The 20,676-nt window shown below is 48.9% G+C and overlaps 1 protein-coding gene across 4 annotated transcripts in view; it reads left to right on the top strand.

The window, feature by feature from the left end:
- ARHGAP44 (Rho GTPase activating protein 44) overlaps positions 1 to 20,676 on the top strand; it is a 163,491-nt gene that overhangs the window by 87,080 nt on the left and 55,735 nt on the right. For all 4 annotated transcript variants that reach the window (XM_084863920.1, XM_084863922.1, XM_084863923.1 and 1 more), the window contains exons 4-6: positions 7,592 to 7,668; positions 15,137 to 15,248; positions 18,141 to 18,217. In XM_084863920.1, coding sequence (XP_084720046.1) covers positions 7,592 to 7,668; positions 15,137 to 15,248; positions 18,141 to 18,217 — 266 coding nt within the window. The remainder of the gene's footprint in view (positions 1 to 7,591; positions 7,669 to 15,136; positions 15,249 to 18,140; positions 18,218 to 20,676) is intronic.

Here is a 20,676-nt window from a genome sequence, read left to right on the forward strand (position 1 = left end):
TGAGGCTTGAAACTGGCCTTGCTGTGATTGCTACCAGCATTATTGGTCCGGGATGAGGTAACATTACCTAGCTTTGTAGAGTTTTAATTGGATTGAGGGTCTTGCAGATTATCTCAGTTAGGATAATTGACCCTCCCTGAGCGTTCTAAAATACAGTGTGTTAATAGAAAAGCTGAGATATGCCAAGGCCAACGGGTTGGGGGATGGCTGGCACTGAGGAGATAGTTTGCGACCCACAGTTCCCCAGAGGAGGGGCACCGTGCCACTCAGGGCCACAGAGAAGCACAGGGCCTCACAGAGAAGGGTCAGGGGATGAAGCAGATGAGGCAGCTGAGCAGGCTCTGGTTGGCTAGTTTGAATGCTTTCAGCGGTGGGGGGACACAGCGGCTGCTTGGAAGCTGGGGGATTGGGGCAGATGGGTGGTGGCCCAGAGTGTGAGGGCCCCATAAGGGAAGTGGTGGGTGCTCCCCATTGGTTGGTTTGCATTTGAAAGGCACATTCTTAGGAGAGTTACTGTCCCTAGGAATTGGCGAACCCTCCAAGGGGCAGTCCTTCCAAGGTTAGCCAGGCCCCAGATGCCAAAGCCTCAGAATGGAAAAAATAAACAGCATAGTTAATTAATTCGGGGATTAAGCGTGAGTGACTGACTTAACTTGTTGGAAGTGGCTGGTCCCAGGTTTGTTCATCAGCTCCAGGCATTAGGTCTACACAGAGCCACATTGAAGGCAGGAAGTGGGAGGGTTCTTATCCGGGAGAAAAATATCCTGCCCAGAACATTTTCTTTCATGTCTCCCTACCTAGCTGCAAGGGAGGCTGAGAGGTGAATATGTGTCTGAGAGAAATGGGTTTGCCATGCCTGTCCATGACTCACCTGCTAGCACACCCACCAGGGCCTGGTTAGCAGGAAGACAGGCCTGCAGTGTGGCTGGGCCCTGTGGGCAGGCAGTGACTAACCTATCAGTGAGGCTGACCTGAAGATGTCTGGTGGAAGTAGGTGCTCAGGCATGTACACACCCGTGACTTCACTACGCATATTTCACGTGCTTAATTCCGTCAGGGGTTCCTTTTTCTATCCTAGAATGCAAGTGATCTGGCTGAAAAGAAAGTCAAAGACCTGCAGGAAAATATTTCCGAGGCTAAATTTTTCAGTTTTTTCTGAAGTAGCACTTCAAGAGATTTAATGGGAAGCAGGACTTATTAATTGCCTCAAATACTGAAATATGTGCCTAGTTCTTTGTGATTAATAGGAAAGGAGATGGGTGAAGAGAGAGAGGGAGAAAGGAGGGGAACTAATAGATACAGACAATTGTACCATGTTACTAGAGGGTGCGGGTGGGGTAGAAAAAGGTAAAGGGGCCAGATACTTGGTAGAGGGGAGATGATGTGACTGGGTGGTGGCACACAATGCGATATACAGATCATGTGTCACAGAAATGCACACTTGAAACCTTATTAAGCAGTGTCATCCCAATAAATTTAATAAAAACAAAAAAGTAAAGTGGGGGGAAAGCAAAAAAGAAGGAAACATTAAGAAAGCAGAGGGAGAGAAAAGCGGTGGTGGGGACAGATGGACAGACACCATTAGGACTTAGTTAAGGACCAGCTGTGTGGGGTACGGAAAGGGAGGAGAGATAAGGGATGGTGTCTGGATCTGTATTTGAGGAGGTAAGTGGATTTACTATAGACTATTCTCGACTTCTCTGTTTTTCTTTGCCAGGTACTGCTCCTGATAGAGCTGAAAACTCTATAGTTCATGGGGGGGTTCTTGATTCAAGGACCATATTTTCTCCCTAGGTGATTTTATCAAGTGTCATGGACTCAGCAGTCACTCAAACTAGGGCCCTGACACCCACTCCATCCCTCATTCCCCTCATCTACTCACCAAGTTCTGCTGGCTCCTCCTCCAGAGCACTTCCATTGGCTCCAGCTTTGGCCACACCAGTCCAGGCACTTATCATCTCTGGCCTGACATAGCGGCTCTTAGCAGCCTTTCCACTCCCCACTCTGACCCCAACCCCCTCACAATCCATTCTCGACAACCTGAGTGTCTAAAATGGGAACTAGTTGATGCCACTCTCCTGCTTAAATCCCACAAAGGATTCCCATTGTAGAATAAAATACAGCTTCTTACCTTGGCCCTGGGACCCTGCATCTTGGAGTTCAGCTCTTGCTCCCCTGCCCTCAATTGTTATTCTCTGCCTGCACTGACCTGTCACTGAACATGCGCAGTCATATGCTCAGGGCCTTTGCACTTGCTCTACCCTCCGCAGGGAATATTCTTACCCAGTATTTTAGGCCAGCAACGCGTTGTTCCATTCTTTCCGCTACCACCTAATGCGTTTGCGTCCGTCCTCCACCCCAATCACAGCACCCCATTTTATTGTCTGCATATCACTTTATTCTCTGGAATCACTGTGAGCATTGATTTGCTCGTGTGTCTGTTCCCCATCACTGATACGTGAGCTCTGTGGGAGCAGGGATCTCATCTCTTTGTCACTACTATATTCTTTTTTTTTAATATAATATATTTTTATTGATTCCAGAGAGGAAGGAAGAAGGAAGGAAGATAGATAGAAATATCAATGATGAGAGAGAATCATTGATCAGCTGTCTCTTGCATGCCCCATACTGGGGATCGAGCTCGCAACTCAGACATGTGCCCTTGACTGGAATTGAACCTGAGACCCTTCAGTCCTTGAGGCCAATGATCTAACCACTGAGCCAAACCAGCTAGAGCACGACTATATTCTTAATGCCTGGAACAAAGCCTGCCACAGGCCAGGCAATGCTAAAAATAGATTGTGTCATGGATGGATGGATGGCCCATGAGTATTTTGGGCGTGGAACATGCCTCACACACCAGCAAGCCAGCTTGGATCCTTCAGCATGATGGCTCTGAACTTCAGCCCTGGACCTGACTAGCCCAGGGTGAAACTCAGCTCTCCTGCTTTCTAATGCTGCCTGGCCTTGGGGATCAGTTGCCTCTTTATGCCTTGCTTCCTTCATTTAGAAAGCGGGGATGGCAATAATGAATCCCTACCCAGGAGGGTGTTTGAGAATTCAGTGAAGTGATGCATGTAAATGCCTAGCACAATGCATAACGTGAATAAATATAAAGAAATACAGCCTGCTGCTGTCATTCTGGCTCCACTGTTAGGCTAGAATGACCTTTGAGGACCATCAGAGCTGAAGTTCAGAGCCATCATGCTAAGCTGCTCCTTGTCAGATTCTGAAGGATGGGAAGAGCTGTGGCCCTGCCCTAAAGGAGGGTCATGGGACTCTGGGAGCCCGCAAAAAGCAGAATGTCCTTCCTGTGTGAGCACACAGTGCCACATGTGCTGTCTGACCCAGGGAGGAGGTCCTCACGGGTGGTTGCTAGAATATTTTAGGAACTTGCAGATTGAAGACCTTGCCTTAGGCCAGTTTTCTCAGCCTCCACACCCATTGTGTTGGGGCTGGGTAATCCATTATTCTGGAAGACTCCCAGTGTTGTTGGCTGCTCAGCAGCAGCCCTGGCCTCTACCTTCTGGATGCCAGTAATGTTCCCCACATTGTGACAACCAGAACCATCTGCAGGCATTGCCAGATGCCCCAGGGGGCACGGATCACCCCATGAAGAACCTGTACTTTGAGCGCCAAGTACAGCTGTTCAATTCTTTTCTTTAAACTGCTTCAGAGATTTTCTAAGATTTGCTTTAAATAAGCCTTTTAAATAGGTGAGGCAGGAATAGAGGCTCTCCTAAGATATTCTCTCCCGTGCCTTTAATTAAGTCGCTGGAAACTTGTACCTAACAGCTTTGTAGGACAGTCCGAAAGCCATGCTTTAATTTGGATGTATTATTACTGAGTTGCCTGGTCTGGTTTTTTGCTAGAAGGATGTTCCATTTTCTCTGAAATGATGGGGCAGTACGTTTAACCTTCGCGTGAAGGGCGTCTGGCTTCGGTGGAGTGGCCTAAGGCAGGGAGGGGTATGTTTTAGACCCGACGAAGGCCTGATCCACACAGGTGCCAAGGCTCTCTCCACCCGAGTCACCTCAGGAGCCACATGAACTTCCAGGTCACGCATGGGAGTTGAGCTCCCTTCCTAGGTCTCTCCTGGAGGTGCCGCAGAAGGCGGAGGTCTCCTGGAGCTGTTCAAACCAGATTCCTCACTCTAGTGGATGGAGCCCCAAACCTATCTCCAAGCTGATCCCACTCTCAAGCCATTGAGTTGTTTGTCTCGGGATTAGGGTTATTTTAATCCAACCATGTTCTTCTTTTTTTAATTTTAATTTTTATTATTTTTTAAATACATTTTTATTGATTTCAGAGAGGAAGGGAGAGGGAGCGGGAGAGGGAGAGAGATAGAGAGAGAGAGAGAGAGAGAGAGAGAGAGAGAGAGAGAGAGAGAGAGAGAGAGAGAGAGAGGGAGAGAGGGAGAGAGAGAGAGAGAAACATCCATGATGAGAGAGAATCATGGATTGGCTGCCTCCTGCACACCCGCTACTGGGGATGGAGCCCACAACCTAGACATGTGCCCTTGACTGGAATCGAACCTGGGATTCTTCAGTCCACAGGCCGACACTCTAACCACTGAGCCAAACCCACTAGGACATCGTCTTCTTTTTCTTTTCTTTTCTTTTTTTTTTTTTTAATGTTTGTTGTTTTGAAGAGAGAGGAAGGGAGAGGGAAAGAGATAGAAACATCAATGATGAAAGAACATCATTGATCAGCTGCCTCCTCCACGCCCCCAACTGGGGATGGAGCCCACCATCCAAACATGTGCCCTGAATGGGAATTGAACCGTGACCTGGTTCATAGGTCTGCCTGCACTAGGATGTACTCAGCCACTCTGCCACACCAGCCAGGCTGGACCCTACTCTTCGTAAGCCCTCCAGTTGTCCCCACATGCCCTTCGAGTGAAACCCAGTGCCTGCCTGCTGCACGATCTCCCCTCTGCCCACCCCCCATTGCTCTCCCTGGCACCCCTGTGCTCCAGCCTGTTGGCCTCCTTGGGGACCTGGGGCAGGCCATGCCCTTTCCCTCCTCACAGCCTTTATCTGGAATGTTCTCTCCCAGATCTTCTTGAGGCTTAGCTGACTCTCTTACTCTGGACCATGTTAAATGTCACCCCCTTCATCCTGCTCCTTACTCCACAACCGCCCACTTACCCATCCTCTCGCTTCCTCTTGTCCATAGGGCTCCCAGCTATTTGAAAGGATCCCCTCCAGAGTTTCTGAGTTTATTACTTGTCTGCCTGCACTAGGATGTGCGTCCGGTCTCCTGTCACTCAGCACTGTGCGGTGCCCGGGCAGCACTCCCATACTGACTGGACATGGGGTAGAGCGGAGGCTCCCCCAGGAATACTGCAGGAGGCGCGGGACGGGGTGCAGTTCAGTCTCTTTCCGCCTGAAGGCTGTCGGTGTGGCAGTGGGGGCCGGAGGACCTGCTCTCAGCTCTTACCTCACTGTCAGTGTGTGCTGGGCGGGCAGGCCCAGGAGGAGAGGGCCCAGCTCTTACCTCACTGTCAGTGTGTGCTGGGCGGGCAGGCCCAGGAGGCGAGGGCCCCAGTAGGAAGGAGGGCGTGGGCCATGCTGCACTCCTGTAGCAATATTCTTCTCCCTACCCACCTCCCTCCTCTTCCCTTCCCCCTTCCCTCCTTTCCACACAATATAAAATTTACCATTTTAGCTATTTTAAAGTGTACAATTCAGTGATATTTAGTACATTCACAACTTTGCGCAACTACCCTCACCATCTAATTCCAGAACATTCTCCTCATCCCAAAGGAAACCCCATATTTATAAGCAGTCATTCCCCGTTTCCCCTCCCCGCAGCCCCCAGCAACCACTAATTTATTTTCTGTGTCTATGGATTGTGGAGAGTGGCTACAGTGTTTGGACAGGTTCAAGCCTCTCCAGCCTCGAACTAATGAGAGGGCTCAGTCCTCTCGTGGCCACGGGCAAGTCCCAGCCTGGAGGGCAGAGCCCTCCCCGCACAGTGATAGCCAACAGCTGTAGTTGTATACTTGAACCTGTGGTCCAAACACGTGGCCCCACGAGCCTGAGTGATATGAGCTTGATAGAGTTCAGGTGCATGTAATTGAGTAGGATCAAAACTCATGAGAATGTTGTAAACATCTTGACCAGGCCCTTACTTTGCCTCGTGGCATCTGCTGTAAAATAAAGACGCGGCTTGTAGTCCATGATGCTGTCGTTCCATCAGAGAGGACAGCATCGCACCCAGACCCAGCTTTCATTCTCTTGTCTGTCTTTTCTCAATCCTTCACTGTCCCCTCTCAGGGCTGAGCTGGCGTGGCACATCAGGTGCCCTGGGACTGAGTATGACATGGCTGTGCCAGCTCACCACAGTAGATTTGTTTATTCTGGACACTTCATATAATAGAATCATACAGTATGTGCTTCATGGTCTCTGGCTCCTTTCACTTCGCATGATGCTTTCCAGTTCATCCAGGCTGTAGCCTGTGTTAAGACATCACTCCTTTTTATGGCTGAGTAATATTCCTTTGCTTTTCCACTCGCTCTTTGAGCTGTTCCCGCCTTCTGCCTGTTGTGATCAGGGCTGCTGTTCACATTTGTGTGCGTGTTTTTGTCGGACCATTTGTTTTCAGTTATTGCAGTGTCTGCCCGGGAGTGGGACAGTTATCTACCTGACTGAAACACTGCCGGACTTCCCCCCGGTGCTGCCCCCTGTGCATTTCCACCAGCAACGCATTGGGCTCAAGTGTCTCCATATGCTCCCCAATACTCACTTTTTGATTTTCACAAATATGTATTATTTATACTAGTATGGCCATCCTAGAGTGAGGTGGTATCTCGAGGTGGTATCTTTGATTTGAATTTCCCTAATTACTAATGGCATTAAGAATCTTTTCATGTGCTTGTGGACTATTCTATCTTATTTGGAGTGTGACTTTTTGTTGAAGCTTACATTCTTTGTATTGTAATGGTACGTGAAAACTGTTTTTTTTTTAATAATTTTTTTTTTTTAATTTCAGAGAGGAAGGGAGAGGGAGATAGAAACACTATGAGAGAGAATCATGGATAGACCGCCTCCTGCCCACCCCCTACTGGGGATCGAGCCCACAACCCAGGCATGTGCCCTGATCAGGAATCAGACAGTGACCTCAGTGGTCAATGCTCAACCACTGAACAACACTAGCCAGGCTTTTCTCTTTCTTGACTATAATCTGCCTCATATATAAAATGTGGCTAATACACTTTTCAGGTGAGGAGTTGATTTTTGGAAATTAAAGCATTACTCCAATCTTCGTTAATATAATTTTGAAATGTTCTCTTTTTTTCTTGCTGCTGTCCCACTTTCTGTTAGAATTTTAGCAGCTTGTAAGTTTTAGGCTTCTTTTCCAAATTGACAAGTTTAATGCAGTTTTACTTTTCTGAATTTTGCTATCTCCGAATCTGCCCCATCATTATTACATCCTGTAAATATGTTTAGGTTTTAAACATATTTTAAAGTTACTTTGTTTCTTGGCTAATGTAATATCTAGGTGAGTATTTGACTTTTTGCTGTTTTAAGGAAAGCAGGCAACTGTGGAAAGTAGTCTTCATTGCAACCATTTTTTTCCTTTCAGAAAAAATTGCCTCTGACGACACTGGCCCAGTGTTTGATGGAAGGGTCAGCTATCCTGGGAGATGACACACTTCTTGGGTAAGGTGACACCAGGCGTGGGTTTGCCAAATCTAGGTGAGTCCCCATCCGAAGAAAGGGGACCAGCACTGAGGACACCTTCAGTCTGGCCATGGATGCCCTGCAGAGGAAGGAAAGTAAATATAACTGGGCCTGGGGTTTTGCTTCTCACTATGAGAAGCAAAACCCCAGGCCCAGTTATATTTACTGCCTCTGCAGCCGGGCACCTCCCAGGCGGAGAATTAACATAAAACTGCTGACGGACAATTGAAATCCCTAGGGTTCCAGTAAATGCAGATATGAGTCCTCTCAATGTCAGATGTCAAAACGTATGGGATTCCCAGAAGAGCAGCCCTGGCTGGCCTTGAGCTTATAATAAAAACAGGCTAAAAATAGAATGGACATGAGAGAGACTCCTCAGGCACAATGAGGCAGAGAAGCAGTGCCCTTAGGAACAAAAGCAATAGGACAGTCTGAAAGAAAATATAAAATAATTATGTTTAAAATGAAATTTAAAAATTAAGTAAGGACACTGTTTGCTTTGGCAGCACATGTACTAACATTGGAACAATGCATAGAAGATTAGCACGGCCCCCTGTGCCAGGGTACATTTTTGAAGTAATGATATTTTAAGAAAAATGTTGTCACCATGTATGGTGTCAAGTGTTAACCTGACCATTGTGGTGATCATTTTGCAGTATGCACAGACATCGAGTCATTGTGTTGTACACCTGAAACAAATACAATGTTATATGTCAACTAGAGGCCCGGCACATGAAATTCACGTGTGGGTACGGTCCCTAGGCCTGGCCTGTGTTCAGGGCCATCTTCCCTAGCTATCTGCAGTTGACCCCGCCCCATACCACTACCCACCCCCGGTTCCCCATTCACCATCTGGTAATCCTGATGGCTGGGGGAAGGGACCAAGAGGTCGGCTGTTTCCACCCACTTGCCAGCCCTGCCCCCGCAGCAGGTGCCATCAGGCGATTGGAGCCTGCCTGCCAGGGAAAGGGACCAAGAGGTGGCCAGTGGGCCTCATAGTGTCTGGTCCAGCAGTCGTTCTGCTGTTAGGGTCACTTTGCATATTACCCTTTTATTTATAGAATTATGCCTCAATTTAAAACTTAAGTAAGGACAAAATAATCCTTGACCAAAGAAGCAAGCAATATGAAAAATATAGGCAGAATCAAAGACAAAACACACACACAATAGAACTTCTTAAAATTCAAATTATACTTACTATAATATAAAAACTTACTGATAAACAGAAAATTGCCCTCAACTAAAAAATTTGGTGAACTTTAAAACAGATCTGAAGTCACCACTTAGAATGAAGTACAAGAGAAAAGGATGTAGGCATTATTAAATGGAGTGGCGTGGATGGTGGAATACAAAACTGTGTCTAGCAGTGGTTCCTAAGAAGAAAATATGGAGAGGGAAAGTTTATGGTTAAATATTTCTTTTCTAGATTTTAGATTTGATGAAAGACAATCTTTAGATTTAAGAAGCAGAAAAAGTCCTGATTAAGATCAACACAAAGAAATCTATCCTTGGGCACATTGTCATAAAACTGGAAATTATTAAAAAGAAAAAAAAGTTTAATTTAAGCAGAGAAAACGATAGTTACATATTGAAGAGTAATTAGACTGATAACAGACTATTTATTCATCAGCCAAAATAAATGCTGGAATTTGACAGTCTACTTGTTGATTTACGTCAAATTACAGCGGGGAGGGGAGGAAGATCTGGGGGAGATAATAGATCAACCGAAGGACTTGTATACATGCATATAAGTGCAACCAATGGACACAAAACTCTGGGGAGGGAGGGGATGTGTGGGAGGGAGGGTGGGGGGAAAAAAAAATCAATAAAATATATTAAAAAAATAAAAAATAAAAAATAAAAATAAAAATAAATGCTGCACTAAAAAAAAAAAAAAAAAAAAAAAAAAAAAAAAAAAAACAAAATAAATGCTGGGAAATAACGAAGGAAAATCTTCAAGTATTGAGCGAAAATACAGGAATGCAAGATTCTATGACAAACTAAATTATTATTCGAGAATAAAGGGATTATAACAACATTTTCAGCCAAAAATTTAGAGAATTTACTGCTTGTATATTCTCACTGAAAGAACTAGTTAAGTTCATGTGAAATAGATTATGTCCAGAAGACAGGAATGAAATGCAAGTAGCAAGATAACACTTGTAAAGAAAAAAAAAATAGTGACTATGGTGTGGGAATGAAAACAAGTCTTTTTTCCTCTATGTATTTCCTCTCCTGTGGCTCTGCAAATTAAATGGGAAAGGACAGATTAATGAGAAAAGCATGCAAGTTTTGTTACTGTGTGCAGTGTGTATGCATAGGAGGACTTGGCCATTAGTGACTCAAAGGAGGGGCTAAAACCAGCTTATATAGGATCTCAACAAAAGAACAATAATTTTTAGAGAAGTGGCAAAACAAAGGGAAATAAATTTGAGTTTCTAGGGCGACAGATTATGGGAAGGCAACGATATGGAGAAACTAGTGGAAAATAAGAGTCGTTAGTAAAGTTCGTTACTTCTTTGGGGCCTTCTCTAGGTGGTAAGAGCCCAGAGTTCCCTTTGTCCTTCCCTTTCTCCTTGTGTGGGCAGGAGAGACACCCCTACAAATTTATGTTCTACTTTTAGGCAAGTGGGAGGCAGGGGGTGTGGGGTGCGTGTAGAGGCCTTACTTTGTATCTGAATCTTCTCAATCACCTTCAGCTCAAAATAATCCTTTTGCCATCATGGCATATTTATGCACATTCTGCTACCCTTTAGTGTAAGTAAATATTAATAAGCATTGAGTTAATGGTAGATACATAATAATGATTAATTTGATGGGAGTTGAAAGCAGAGTGACACTAAAATACTAGAAAATATTAACATGAAATGTTGGAAAGGAGGTTGTGCTGTAGGTCCTTACATTGTCTGGAAGGAGAATAAAGGTAATACATTTAAAGTAAATGCACAAGTTAGAAAAGTTAGAGTAACCACGAAAAGAATAGAAATAGAATGTGTAACTTCAAAATAGTAAAAAAGTAAAGAGGGAAATAAAATAGAAAAAACATAGAAGGGACTAAAAGAGAAAAACATAAGCAAAAAAAAGCATAAAGAAAACAGAAAATGGGGGTAACAGTTATTACTGTAGGTCTTTGTAATGGTTAGGGATTAAATGGAAAAAACTCAACTGTTCACAATATAGAGAATGTCAGGTGGATAGATGAAATCGTTATATGCTCTTTCTAAGAGTCACACCTAAACCAGGACACACACGGTTGAGAGTAAGGGATAGAGGACACCCAGGTAAAGATGACAGACTGAACACAGGCTTCTAATTTTTTTTCTTTAAAATCTACTACAACAAAGAGATTCATTTTTTACTTAAAAGGCATAAACCCAGAACAAGAGGAAAGGCAAGAGAGAAGACAATAGCAACAAAACTTTATGAGCTCTAAAACAAGATTGATTGGGAACTGACTTCGCAAGTTCCCGAAACCTGACTCCCAAGACAGGCTATCCAGAGAGCCAACCCCACTCACTCCTTGATATGCAGACACGACTCAGGCTTGGTGGCACCAGGCATGTTGGCACAGTGGGTCTCTGGGGCTGAGGAAGTGATTGAACTTAGGAGTGTGGATTGAAAAGCTAGTCAAGTACCCTTTGGGTTACTCAAACCCAGCACTTACCTCACCTCTGGGAGACTCCTCCCTTCACACACACCTCCCCCCCCCACCCCCCCATCCCAGCTGAATTGTGGAGCTTTATTCTCTGGGTAAAACAGCTTCTCTAGACGGGACACCAGGTAAGGATACTGGTTATTCAGGAAGAAACTTAAGTGACCTCCTACAGCTGGACACTGAGACTCCAGCTGTCTCCCCACTCATGCAGCCCTCAGCCCCTCCTCTGTAAGCACGGAACTGGAAGAGCCTTCTTTGAGGTGTCTCAGCCCCATGGGAATGAACTGCAGACCAGAAGACGCTGAAGGGGGCAGTGCTTCCAGCACAAGGCCCAGCTGGATCACCCTGCAGACAAGCTCCCAGCTCTGAGCTTCGCTCACAGTTTCCAAGATGCTGGTTTCTACCCTCACAGACAGATTGGACTGAAGACCACCAGGCACTTGAAACTTAGACATCGAAACAATTGGGGAAACAATACAAGAGTGAAATCAGGAAGAAATAGATATTGTCTTGGGGAGGAGAAGATTTCAGGAAAATTATCACTTATATTTTCAAGTGAGAAGAGAAAATAAAGCCGCTGTTAAACAGAAAATAGGATGTGAATAAAAATATTTATGGGAAAAGAACTCAGAGATCAAAAGCAAGCTGATGGAAATGAAGAATATGACATTCTCAGTAGGTCTGGAAAATAAAGTTGAAGAAATCTAGAAAAGAGGGCAGACAATAGAAAAGTTGGGAAAGTAGGGGACAGACAATAGAAAAGTTGGGAAAGTAGGGGACATTTTAGGGTTCAATGACAGGAGTTGTGAGGGAGGAAATAAAGGGATGAAGATGATGATAAAATGATCTGAAAGAATGTTTCAGAACCAAAGGACATGTTAGGGCCACTGACCTCCCAACACAGTAAAAAAATTAAACCACGTGCCAGGGCTTCTGCTCACTAGTGAGCACAGTGACAAATAAGAGATTCTGCAAACCTAGAGAAAGAAAATAAGAGGGTCACATAAGAGGGTCAGAAATTTGAATGTGCCCAGCCTTGCCAGAAGCAACAATTGGAGCTGGACGGTGATGGAGCGCTGCTGTCAGCAGCCTGAAGGGAGAAGCCCCGTCTGCCCAGCTGTCGGTTGCTAGGGTAGACTGCCGTGTCCTGATGAGTAAGTTCTCAGAAATGGATGTCCCACACAGTTTCTCAGGCAGCTTAACAACACGTGCTGTGTGCTGAGCGAGTGACCAGGAAAGGAAGACAGAGAATATAGCAGGGGTCCTCAAACTTTTTAAAGTGGGGGCCAGATCACGGTCCCTCAGAGAGCTGGAGGGCCGGACTATATGAACTACTAATTCCTACTGTAACACCTCGGCTGTGCTCACTGCCCAAAAAACCTGGCGGGCCGGATCAGACTCCTCTGCGGGCCGCATGTGGCCCGCAGGCCATAGTTTGAAGACCCCTGGAATATAGGGAGCAGGACACTCACAGGAAAGAGAGAGAACCTGTGGGAGATGGTGGGGGGAATGCAGGAAGACAGCTGTGCCCGGGGCAGAAGGCGAACAGCCTAGAGAGACACGGATCTGAGAGGGAGGAATTCAAGAAGATGAAATTCATTCGCATCAAATGTAGTTCAGTGTCTAAGAGACAAACTAGGAGAGCTGCAGAGGATGTGGGGTTCAGTCAGGTCCGCAGAAGACTGAACAAGGAAATCTAAACCAAGCGATTGTGAGCTGCAGAGAGGACAAACCAATGTGCAGGAGAAACCACTGGCCACTGGCCGACCCAGCCTTCCTCCAATGGCGTCCCTCTGAAAGGCAGCGCTCAGCCCCCGTGGTCTTACTAAATGGAGGGAGGGGAATGTAAAGACAGCTAATTTCCCATTTTTCCATCCTCGACACTCAACAACAAATGCTTACAATTGGAACAAATTAAGAAGTAACATTAGAAATATGGAGGCAAGTAAGAGAAGAATCAGGTTGAAAACACCATAAAAAGGTACAAAAATAAGCCTAGGTATTGATGTTTATAGCGGATAGGAGAGAGGCTTTGAATGCCCTCTGTATCCACACCCACGTCTGTAAGCATATAAAGAACTACCGCTGAATTCAAATGACATATCCCGGTACAGAAAACCAGAGATGTGACCGACCAGCTCTTCACAGAAGAGGGAGCCTGCTGGGCCCAGGACATGAGAAGGCGGTCAGGTAGTCAAGCAAAGGGAATTAAACCAGGAGGAGAGGATGCTCTATAGCCCCCGTGTGGCAGGGATTAACGTTTCTGTCTGCACCAGGGGCCGGCCTGGGGCAGAGCAGTGGGACTCCCTGATGCATCGGTGCCTCTGGTGAGGTTTAGGGTGTGAGCATCTCTCCTTCGCACAGAACAGTCCTCACACAGGCAGAGACTGTACAAGCATAGGCGCCAGCCTCTGCGTGGAAGAGCCACACACCGCCACGCACCGTGGACCGTGGGAAGGCTAGTCAGTGGAAGTTTGTTCACAGAAAGGAACTCCGGACAGCTAAACGGCTTAATTCTGTATGTGTCATGTTGGGTACGCTCCAGAGACAACGATAAGTTTATTTATTTACTTATTTATTTTTAAAAATATATTTTATTGATTTTTTACAGAGAGGAAAGGAGAGAGATAGAGAGTTAGAAACATCGATGAGAGAGAATCATCGATCAGCTGCCTCTTGCACACCCCCTACTGGGGATGTGCCCTCAACCAAGGTACGTGCCCTTGACCGGAATTGAACCTGGGACCTTTCGTATGCAGGCCAACGCTCTATCCACTGAGCCAAACCAGTTTTGGCAACAACAATGAATTTAAAAAGCATGTAACGGAAGGCTAGGTTCCGTGGGAAACCATTATGTAAACGCTTTACAGTAAGCGATGCTTTATATACTGTAAGTGAGCACACACACACATTGGTGAGAAGGGTCAGTCAGGATAGGGAAGGTGCGTACTAACCTTAGAATAACAGTGGCCGCTTTTGTCGATGTGTTAAAGTGTCTGTTGATTTGAGAAGAGAGGGACTCCCCGAATGCCATTCAGGGGAATGGAAATGTAGTCTCGCATCTAGGAATATGGTAAAACTTGCCACTTGTTCGGCCGTTTTTCTTCGCTCCTTATTAATAACTTTGGAATGGATGTCCACTCCCGCTCTGTCTGTCCCTCCTGCATTTATGGCTGGGGAGAGGTTTTCTCTAGGGCCTGCTGAAAACAGGGTCTCCAGGGCCCGGGGGAGGCAGGAGCTCCTAACTCTTAACAGGCCTGTGGGCTGGGCCTGTGAGTCTTCTCTCCGCATCTCTCTGTGAGTCTTCTCTCCACATTTCCCTAGTGTTCCCTCGGCCCCGGCACACCGTAGGTACTCAGCATCATTTAAAAAACTGATCATTTCAGCCGAAACCGGTTTGGCTCAGTGGATAGAGTGTCAGCCTGCGGACTGAAAGGTCCTGGGTGCGATTCCGGTCAAGGGCATGTACTTGGGTTGCGGGCACATCTCCAGTGGGAGGTGGGCAAGAGGCAGCTGATCGGTGATTCTCTCTCATTGATGTTTCTAACTCTCTATCCCTCTCCTTTCCTCTCTGTAAAAAAGCAATAAAATATATATTTAAATAAAAAATAAAATAAAAAACTGATCACTTCAGAAGTAATAGTGGATGGAGCAGGTTGGTCCGTGGGGCACCAGGGAAAGCAATCGCTTTACTAGCACCGCTGTCGAGAAGGTGTGCCAGCCAGGAGGGCGGCGGCGTGGCTCCGTGGCCTGCTCCCCTGGTGGTGCAGCGTGGTTTTCCCTCTGTTGCAGGAAGATGCTGAAGCTCTGTGGGGAGACAGAGGACAAGCTGGCACAGGAGCTGATTCATTTCGAATTGCAAGTAGAGAGAGACGTGATCGAGCCCCTGTTCTTGCTGGCAGAGGTGAGGAGGGGATGCGCCAGGCCTGAGCGGGGAGGGCAGGACAGAGGGCGGCCCTGCAGCCTTCCCCTGCACTCCTGGTGTTTCTGTCCCTCCCTGCTCTTTCTGTCCCCCACCTGCTCTGTGACGCTGCATTCATGGGGTGACCACCAGCCACGCCCACGGTCAGGATTGCCTGACATGGCAGCCCCTCAGTGTTGTCTGCCCCTTCTCCCGCCCACTTTCCTCTCCGTTGGCATTCCAGAAGGAGGGGCGAGCTGGCATCATTCCCCCCCTCCGCCATTCCCACTGGGGTCCCCATTGCCCTCACACCCTGCCCTCCACCCCCCTCAAGTCTTCAGTGACGTGAACGGGTCCGCAGCCTCCTCAGGAGCCCGGATCCCTGGCTGAGCCCCCATCCGGCCTCCTGCACCTCTTACATAGGTCTCTTCTCCTGGACGGTAAAGGAACTGGAGAAAAACCGTTTCATTAACAAGAAACCTCAGTGTCTGTGTGACAGTTTTGCTAGTCAAACCAGTAAGAAAGGAAACAGTTGGAACTTTCTTTGCCCTGAACCCTGGCTCTCCTCCCATTGCCTTTAGTTGGTCCTACAAAACCCAGCTGATGCTGGCACTGGCTTTAGAACCACCGGCAACAATGGGAAGGTCCCATATCTGCACAACTCCTCCCCCTCACATCTCCGCTCCCGCACACCTGCACACCCCCACACTCGTGCACACCCCCACACTCATGCACACCCCCACACTCATGCACACTCCACACTCAGGCACACCCCCACTCTCAGGCACACCCCCACAATCATGCACACCCCCAAACTCAGGCACACCCCCACACTCATGCACACCCCACACTCATGCACACCCCCACACTCATGCACACCCCACACTCATGCACACCCCCACACTCATGCACACCCCCACACTCATGCACACCCCCACACTCATGCACACTCCACACTCAGGCACACCCCCACACTCAGGCACACCCCCACACTCATGCACACGTTCACACTCATGTACACCCCCACACTCATGCACACCTTCACACTCAGGCACACCCCCACACTCAGGCATACCCCCACACTCTGCACACCCTCACACTCATGCACACCCCCACACTCTGCACACCCTCACACTCATGCACACCCTTACATCCGCACTGCTCTGCACCAGCACACCTCCTCATCCTCATACCTCCGCACCCACCCGGCTCTATACCCACACACCCGCACAGCATAGTCGCTACTGCCTCCTGTGGCTGTTGAGCTCTGGGACTGTGTTCAAAGTGACTGAGGAGCTTGGATTGTAATTTTGTGTAACTTTCATTGACTTGAAAATAAAATGGCGTAGCCACACGGGGTTGGAGGCTACCTGATGGACAGCACTGCCCTGGACCACGTCTGGTTTCCTCTCTGGACCACCCCCAGCACCGCTACCTCCCCTGCTGCTACTTCGGGGACAGAATGCACGGGGGAATGATTGCTAAGTGCCTGAAAGTATTCGAGGAGGAAACCCGAGCTGTGGGCTCTGATATGGACCACTCTAGGCTTCTTGGATGCCATCCTGCTACATGCCACCCCCATCCTGCTACAGGCCACCCCCATCCTGCTACATGCCACCCCCATCCTGCTACAGGCCACCCCCATCCTGCTACAGGCCACCCCCATCCTGCTACAGGCCACCCCCATCCTGCTACAGGCCACCCCCATCCTGCTACAGGCCACTCCCATCCTGCTACATACTACCCCCATCCTGCTACATACCACCCCCATCCTGCTACAGGCCACCCACATCCTGCTACATGCCACCCCCATCCTGCTACAGGTCACCCCATCCTGCTACAGGCCACCCCCATCCTGCTACATGCCACCCCCATCCTGCTACAGGCCACCCCCATCCTGCTACATGCCACCCCCATCCTGCTACAGGCCACCCCCATCCTGCTACAAGTCACCTTCATCCTGCTACAGGCCACCCCCATCCTGCTGCAAGTCACCCCCAGCCTGTCCCGGGCCCTTGTTCTTCACAAGGTGGCCTGGCATCGTAGCCAGCCGGGAGCAGTGCCCAGGGCAGGGGCACCAGGGGCCGAGGCTGCCTGTGTGACCCCGACGCCCATGTGGCTCCCAGCGTTGCCCCGGGCTCTGTGATGATGGGGGGTCCCCCGGACACCTCTCCTCCTTCCTATTGGAAGTCCTTACACTCGGCCCAGTGCTCGCCCTGCCAGAAGGATGGCTAGACAGCACTTCACAGAACACCGCATCTTCCTCACGTTTCTCCTCCTCTATAAGCCACAGCCTGAGATGACTTTGGTTCAGTTGTGGCCAGTTTTTAACTTTTCACATCCTGCCCCAATTTTGCTGGGCCTGGAACCAAAATCCCTCCCTGGAATGTTCAGTGAGGCCGTTTTTAGAAATAAAAATATGAAAAGAGCATCCACACAGCGGCCACTTCCCTCACAGCCATGGGGATGCTGGTTTCTGAGTCACTCCGGGAGAAATCGTCTATAAAAACATGCCCCGATTGCACTCCCCACAGCGTCTCGGGTCTCCTTTGCCATTCCCTTCACTCTTCTGGTGTCTGTGGAGTCAGGTCTGCGTCTCAGACCTGCTTGTGTCCCCATGGTGGTCCTCGTAGAAAGGACGGTGGCTGAGGCCGTCTGCCCCCAGGTGATAGCAGGAATGAGGCCCTGCCTCCGAGGGCAGGGCCGCAGCTCTGGTGGCTACGGGTGCCCAGTGAAGAAAGAGCAGCATTAGGTCAGAAAAAGGGTTCGGGGGTTTGACCTAAAGAGAAGAGTTGGGAGATAGACCTCTGGCACACTTGTGTGTCTGTGGGTCACTCCTGAAGAATTCATTTGGAGCCTCGGTGTGATTGTGTCTTCCATCTCCTTTCGCCACAGGTGGAGATCCCAAATATTCAAAAGCAGAGGAAACACTTAGCGAAGCTGGTGCTGGACATGGACTCCTCACGAACAAGGTACAGGAGGGCAGCTTCGCTTTCACCTTTGCAGCCAGGAAGGAACCCTGGTCGCCTTCGGGCTGTGGGCAGCGGAGTGTGAGGCTGTCTGCGTGGCAGCCCCAGAGGCTGGAGCAGTGAGTAGAGCCACAGGCCTCTCCCGGAGGCTGTGGTCCAGTTAGTGGGGGGGCCGGACAGGTGCGCAGCCACACCGGCCCATCTCAGGCAGCCGGGAGTCACAGGAAGACTCCTGGGGGATGCTGGGAGGGATGCTGGGGAGGGGGCGGCAGCACCAGGTAGGGTCACGCAAAGAGGGCTTTCTGAGATGACACGCGATCGTAGACGTAAATGATGGGGAGGAGGCGGTCCTGCACAGCTCTGATGTCACACTGTCCGCCACGTGGGAGCAGCCCCTGCAGGGCCCTCGGGTGGGGATCGGATGCAGGTACGCAGGGTGCAGGGTGCAGGCCAGCATGGCTCGGGTGGGAGGAAAAGGGAGAGTCCTGGCGTGGGGGGTGGTTGTGTCTGTAATGAGGGGGGAATTTCGGGTTCTGGGGACCAATTCACTTTTTCCTGAAGTTGACGCTGTAGATGTCTCCATCCTGTAACCATTCCCTAAACCCCTCAGCCATTATGAGTGAAGTTCCAGGGTGCCTCTCTCTCCCAGAATCCACCAGAAAAGTCCTGATGTGGCAGCAGGGGTGCTGCAGGCCTTACGGGGGCTTCACCAGTGGCCACCACAGGTCGTGGTTGTGTGTCATTTTATTTGTTACAGTGGTATGCGTGTGTCCTTGTAGCCAGCAAGTTGAAAGATAGTAGGGTCATGAATATGAATTAATAGGGAATTAGCTTTTTGGCTCTACCGCAGGTCAGTTTTCATAATCTCCACATCTTCTTCTCATTTTCTTGAGGAAAAAGAAAGAAAAAGACAATATACTTGGGCTGAGAGATGAGGACAGAATCACAAACCAGGAGCCAGAAATGAAGCACCAAGATCAAGGTCACCTACTTCCTTAGACCTATGACCTTGGTCAAGTCACGCAAAGGCCCTGAGTGGCCTGCACACCTGTAGACAGGGAGTAACGACATTTGTGGGCTCACTTGGGGAGGCTGCTTTGAGGTCACAGGACTTTATGGAAGGGCCCTGTGAAGGGAAGCTGCTACTGCAACCAGGTCGGACGTTGGTACTCGGCACCTGGGCCAGTGGGAAGTGCAGGCCGTCTCCCAGAGCGGAAGTGAAGTAGGTTTGGTCAGCAGAAACACAAACGTTTCTCTATTGTTCCCCAGACCTCAGGTCACCTGAGTGACTTTTGCCACTTGCACTTGCGTGTCATTTAAAAATTGATCTGCTTTTTCAGAACGAATCCATTTAACCAGGGAATCATAGAGCACTGCAGTAGGTTGAAAAGCAGTGCCCTTTGCTGCAAACACCCGGTAAACAAAAGGGAACGGGGTGGAAGCAAAGCCAGTGTTGATACATTTCAGATCCTGCCACCCCTGGGAGGCTGTGACCCAGAAGCCATGTCTTTGTTGTGAGGGGCGGGGCGGAGCGGGAAAGCTGCCACAGTTATGTGCTGACCCAGATCTGAGGTCTCTCCCTGTGCACGTGGAGGAGTTAGAGCAGCCTGCATGCGCAGGACTGATTCGCTGTGACTCACCGCGGCGTCCTGTGCCACGTAAGCTTGCCTCCCATCACCCCATCCCATAACTTCATAGGGGCAGTGCTCAAGTCCCATACTTTGGGAGGCAGGCACATCGGATGATTGAGGAGATGCCGACTGTCCCACTGCCGGGAGGATCGTGGCCACAGTGTTCCTGGGAGGACCGGGTGGTCCGGCCTGACGCCTGGGCTTTGCCAGGATGAGGAAAACTCACGTTCCGGCACAGAGCTCTGGGCGGAAGGCCGGTGTACAGCACCACAGCCTCTCAGTGCCACCGCCTCCTCCCTCTCTGTCCTGTCCTCTGAGACAGGTCTCTCCTGGGTGACAGCCACGGTCAGCCTAGTCTGTGTGCTGTGCTGAAGGGTAGATTCTGGGACCTTAGAGAAACGTCACTGGGGACTCAAAGCCATGGTGTAACAACTTTTTCATAGTTTCAGTTCATCCTCTCTTGTATATCCCTTGGGTAAGAAATCTCTACCATCCCTCTCCCAATCTCTGTGTTTATAAACTCCAGTTCAGACCTACAATTGTTTCTGTTTCAGACCCCAGAAGTCCTTTAGGACGATGCTCACAGAAGCCGGTGTCCTCGGTCCTGTTGGTGGTTGTTCACAGCCCGCTCCTGTGTGGTTGTGTGTTTGGGGTTTGCAGCTCGTCTGGAGGGAGGTTTCCGGCAGTATGGCCCCTCAAAATCCAGGTTACCTTCCCTTCAGGCCTCTGCTTTTGTGCCCACGGCGGGAGATGCAAGCCTAGGCCTCGGTTGTCAGTTTGGGTTCCAGGCTTCAGCATGAGCGGGGCTTCTTAGCAAAGTGACCTCTCTCT

Source organism: Pipistrellus hanaki, assembly GCF_964339955.1.
Source record: "Pipistrellus hanaki genome assembly, chromosome: 16".
Taxonomy (NCBI): domain Eukaryota; kingdom Metazoa; phylum Chordata; class Mammalia; order Chiroptera; family Vespertilionidae; genus Pipistrellus; species Pipistrellus hanaki.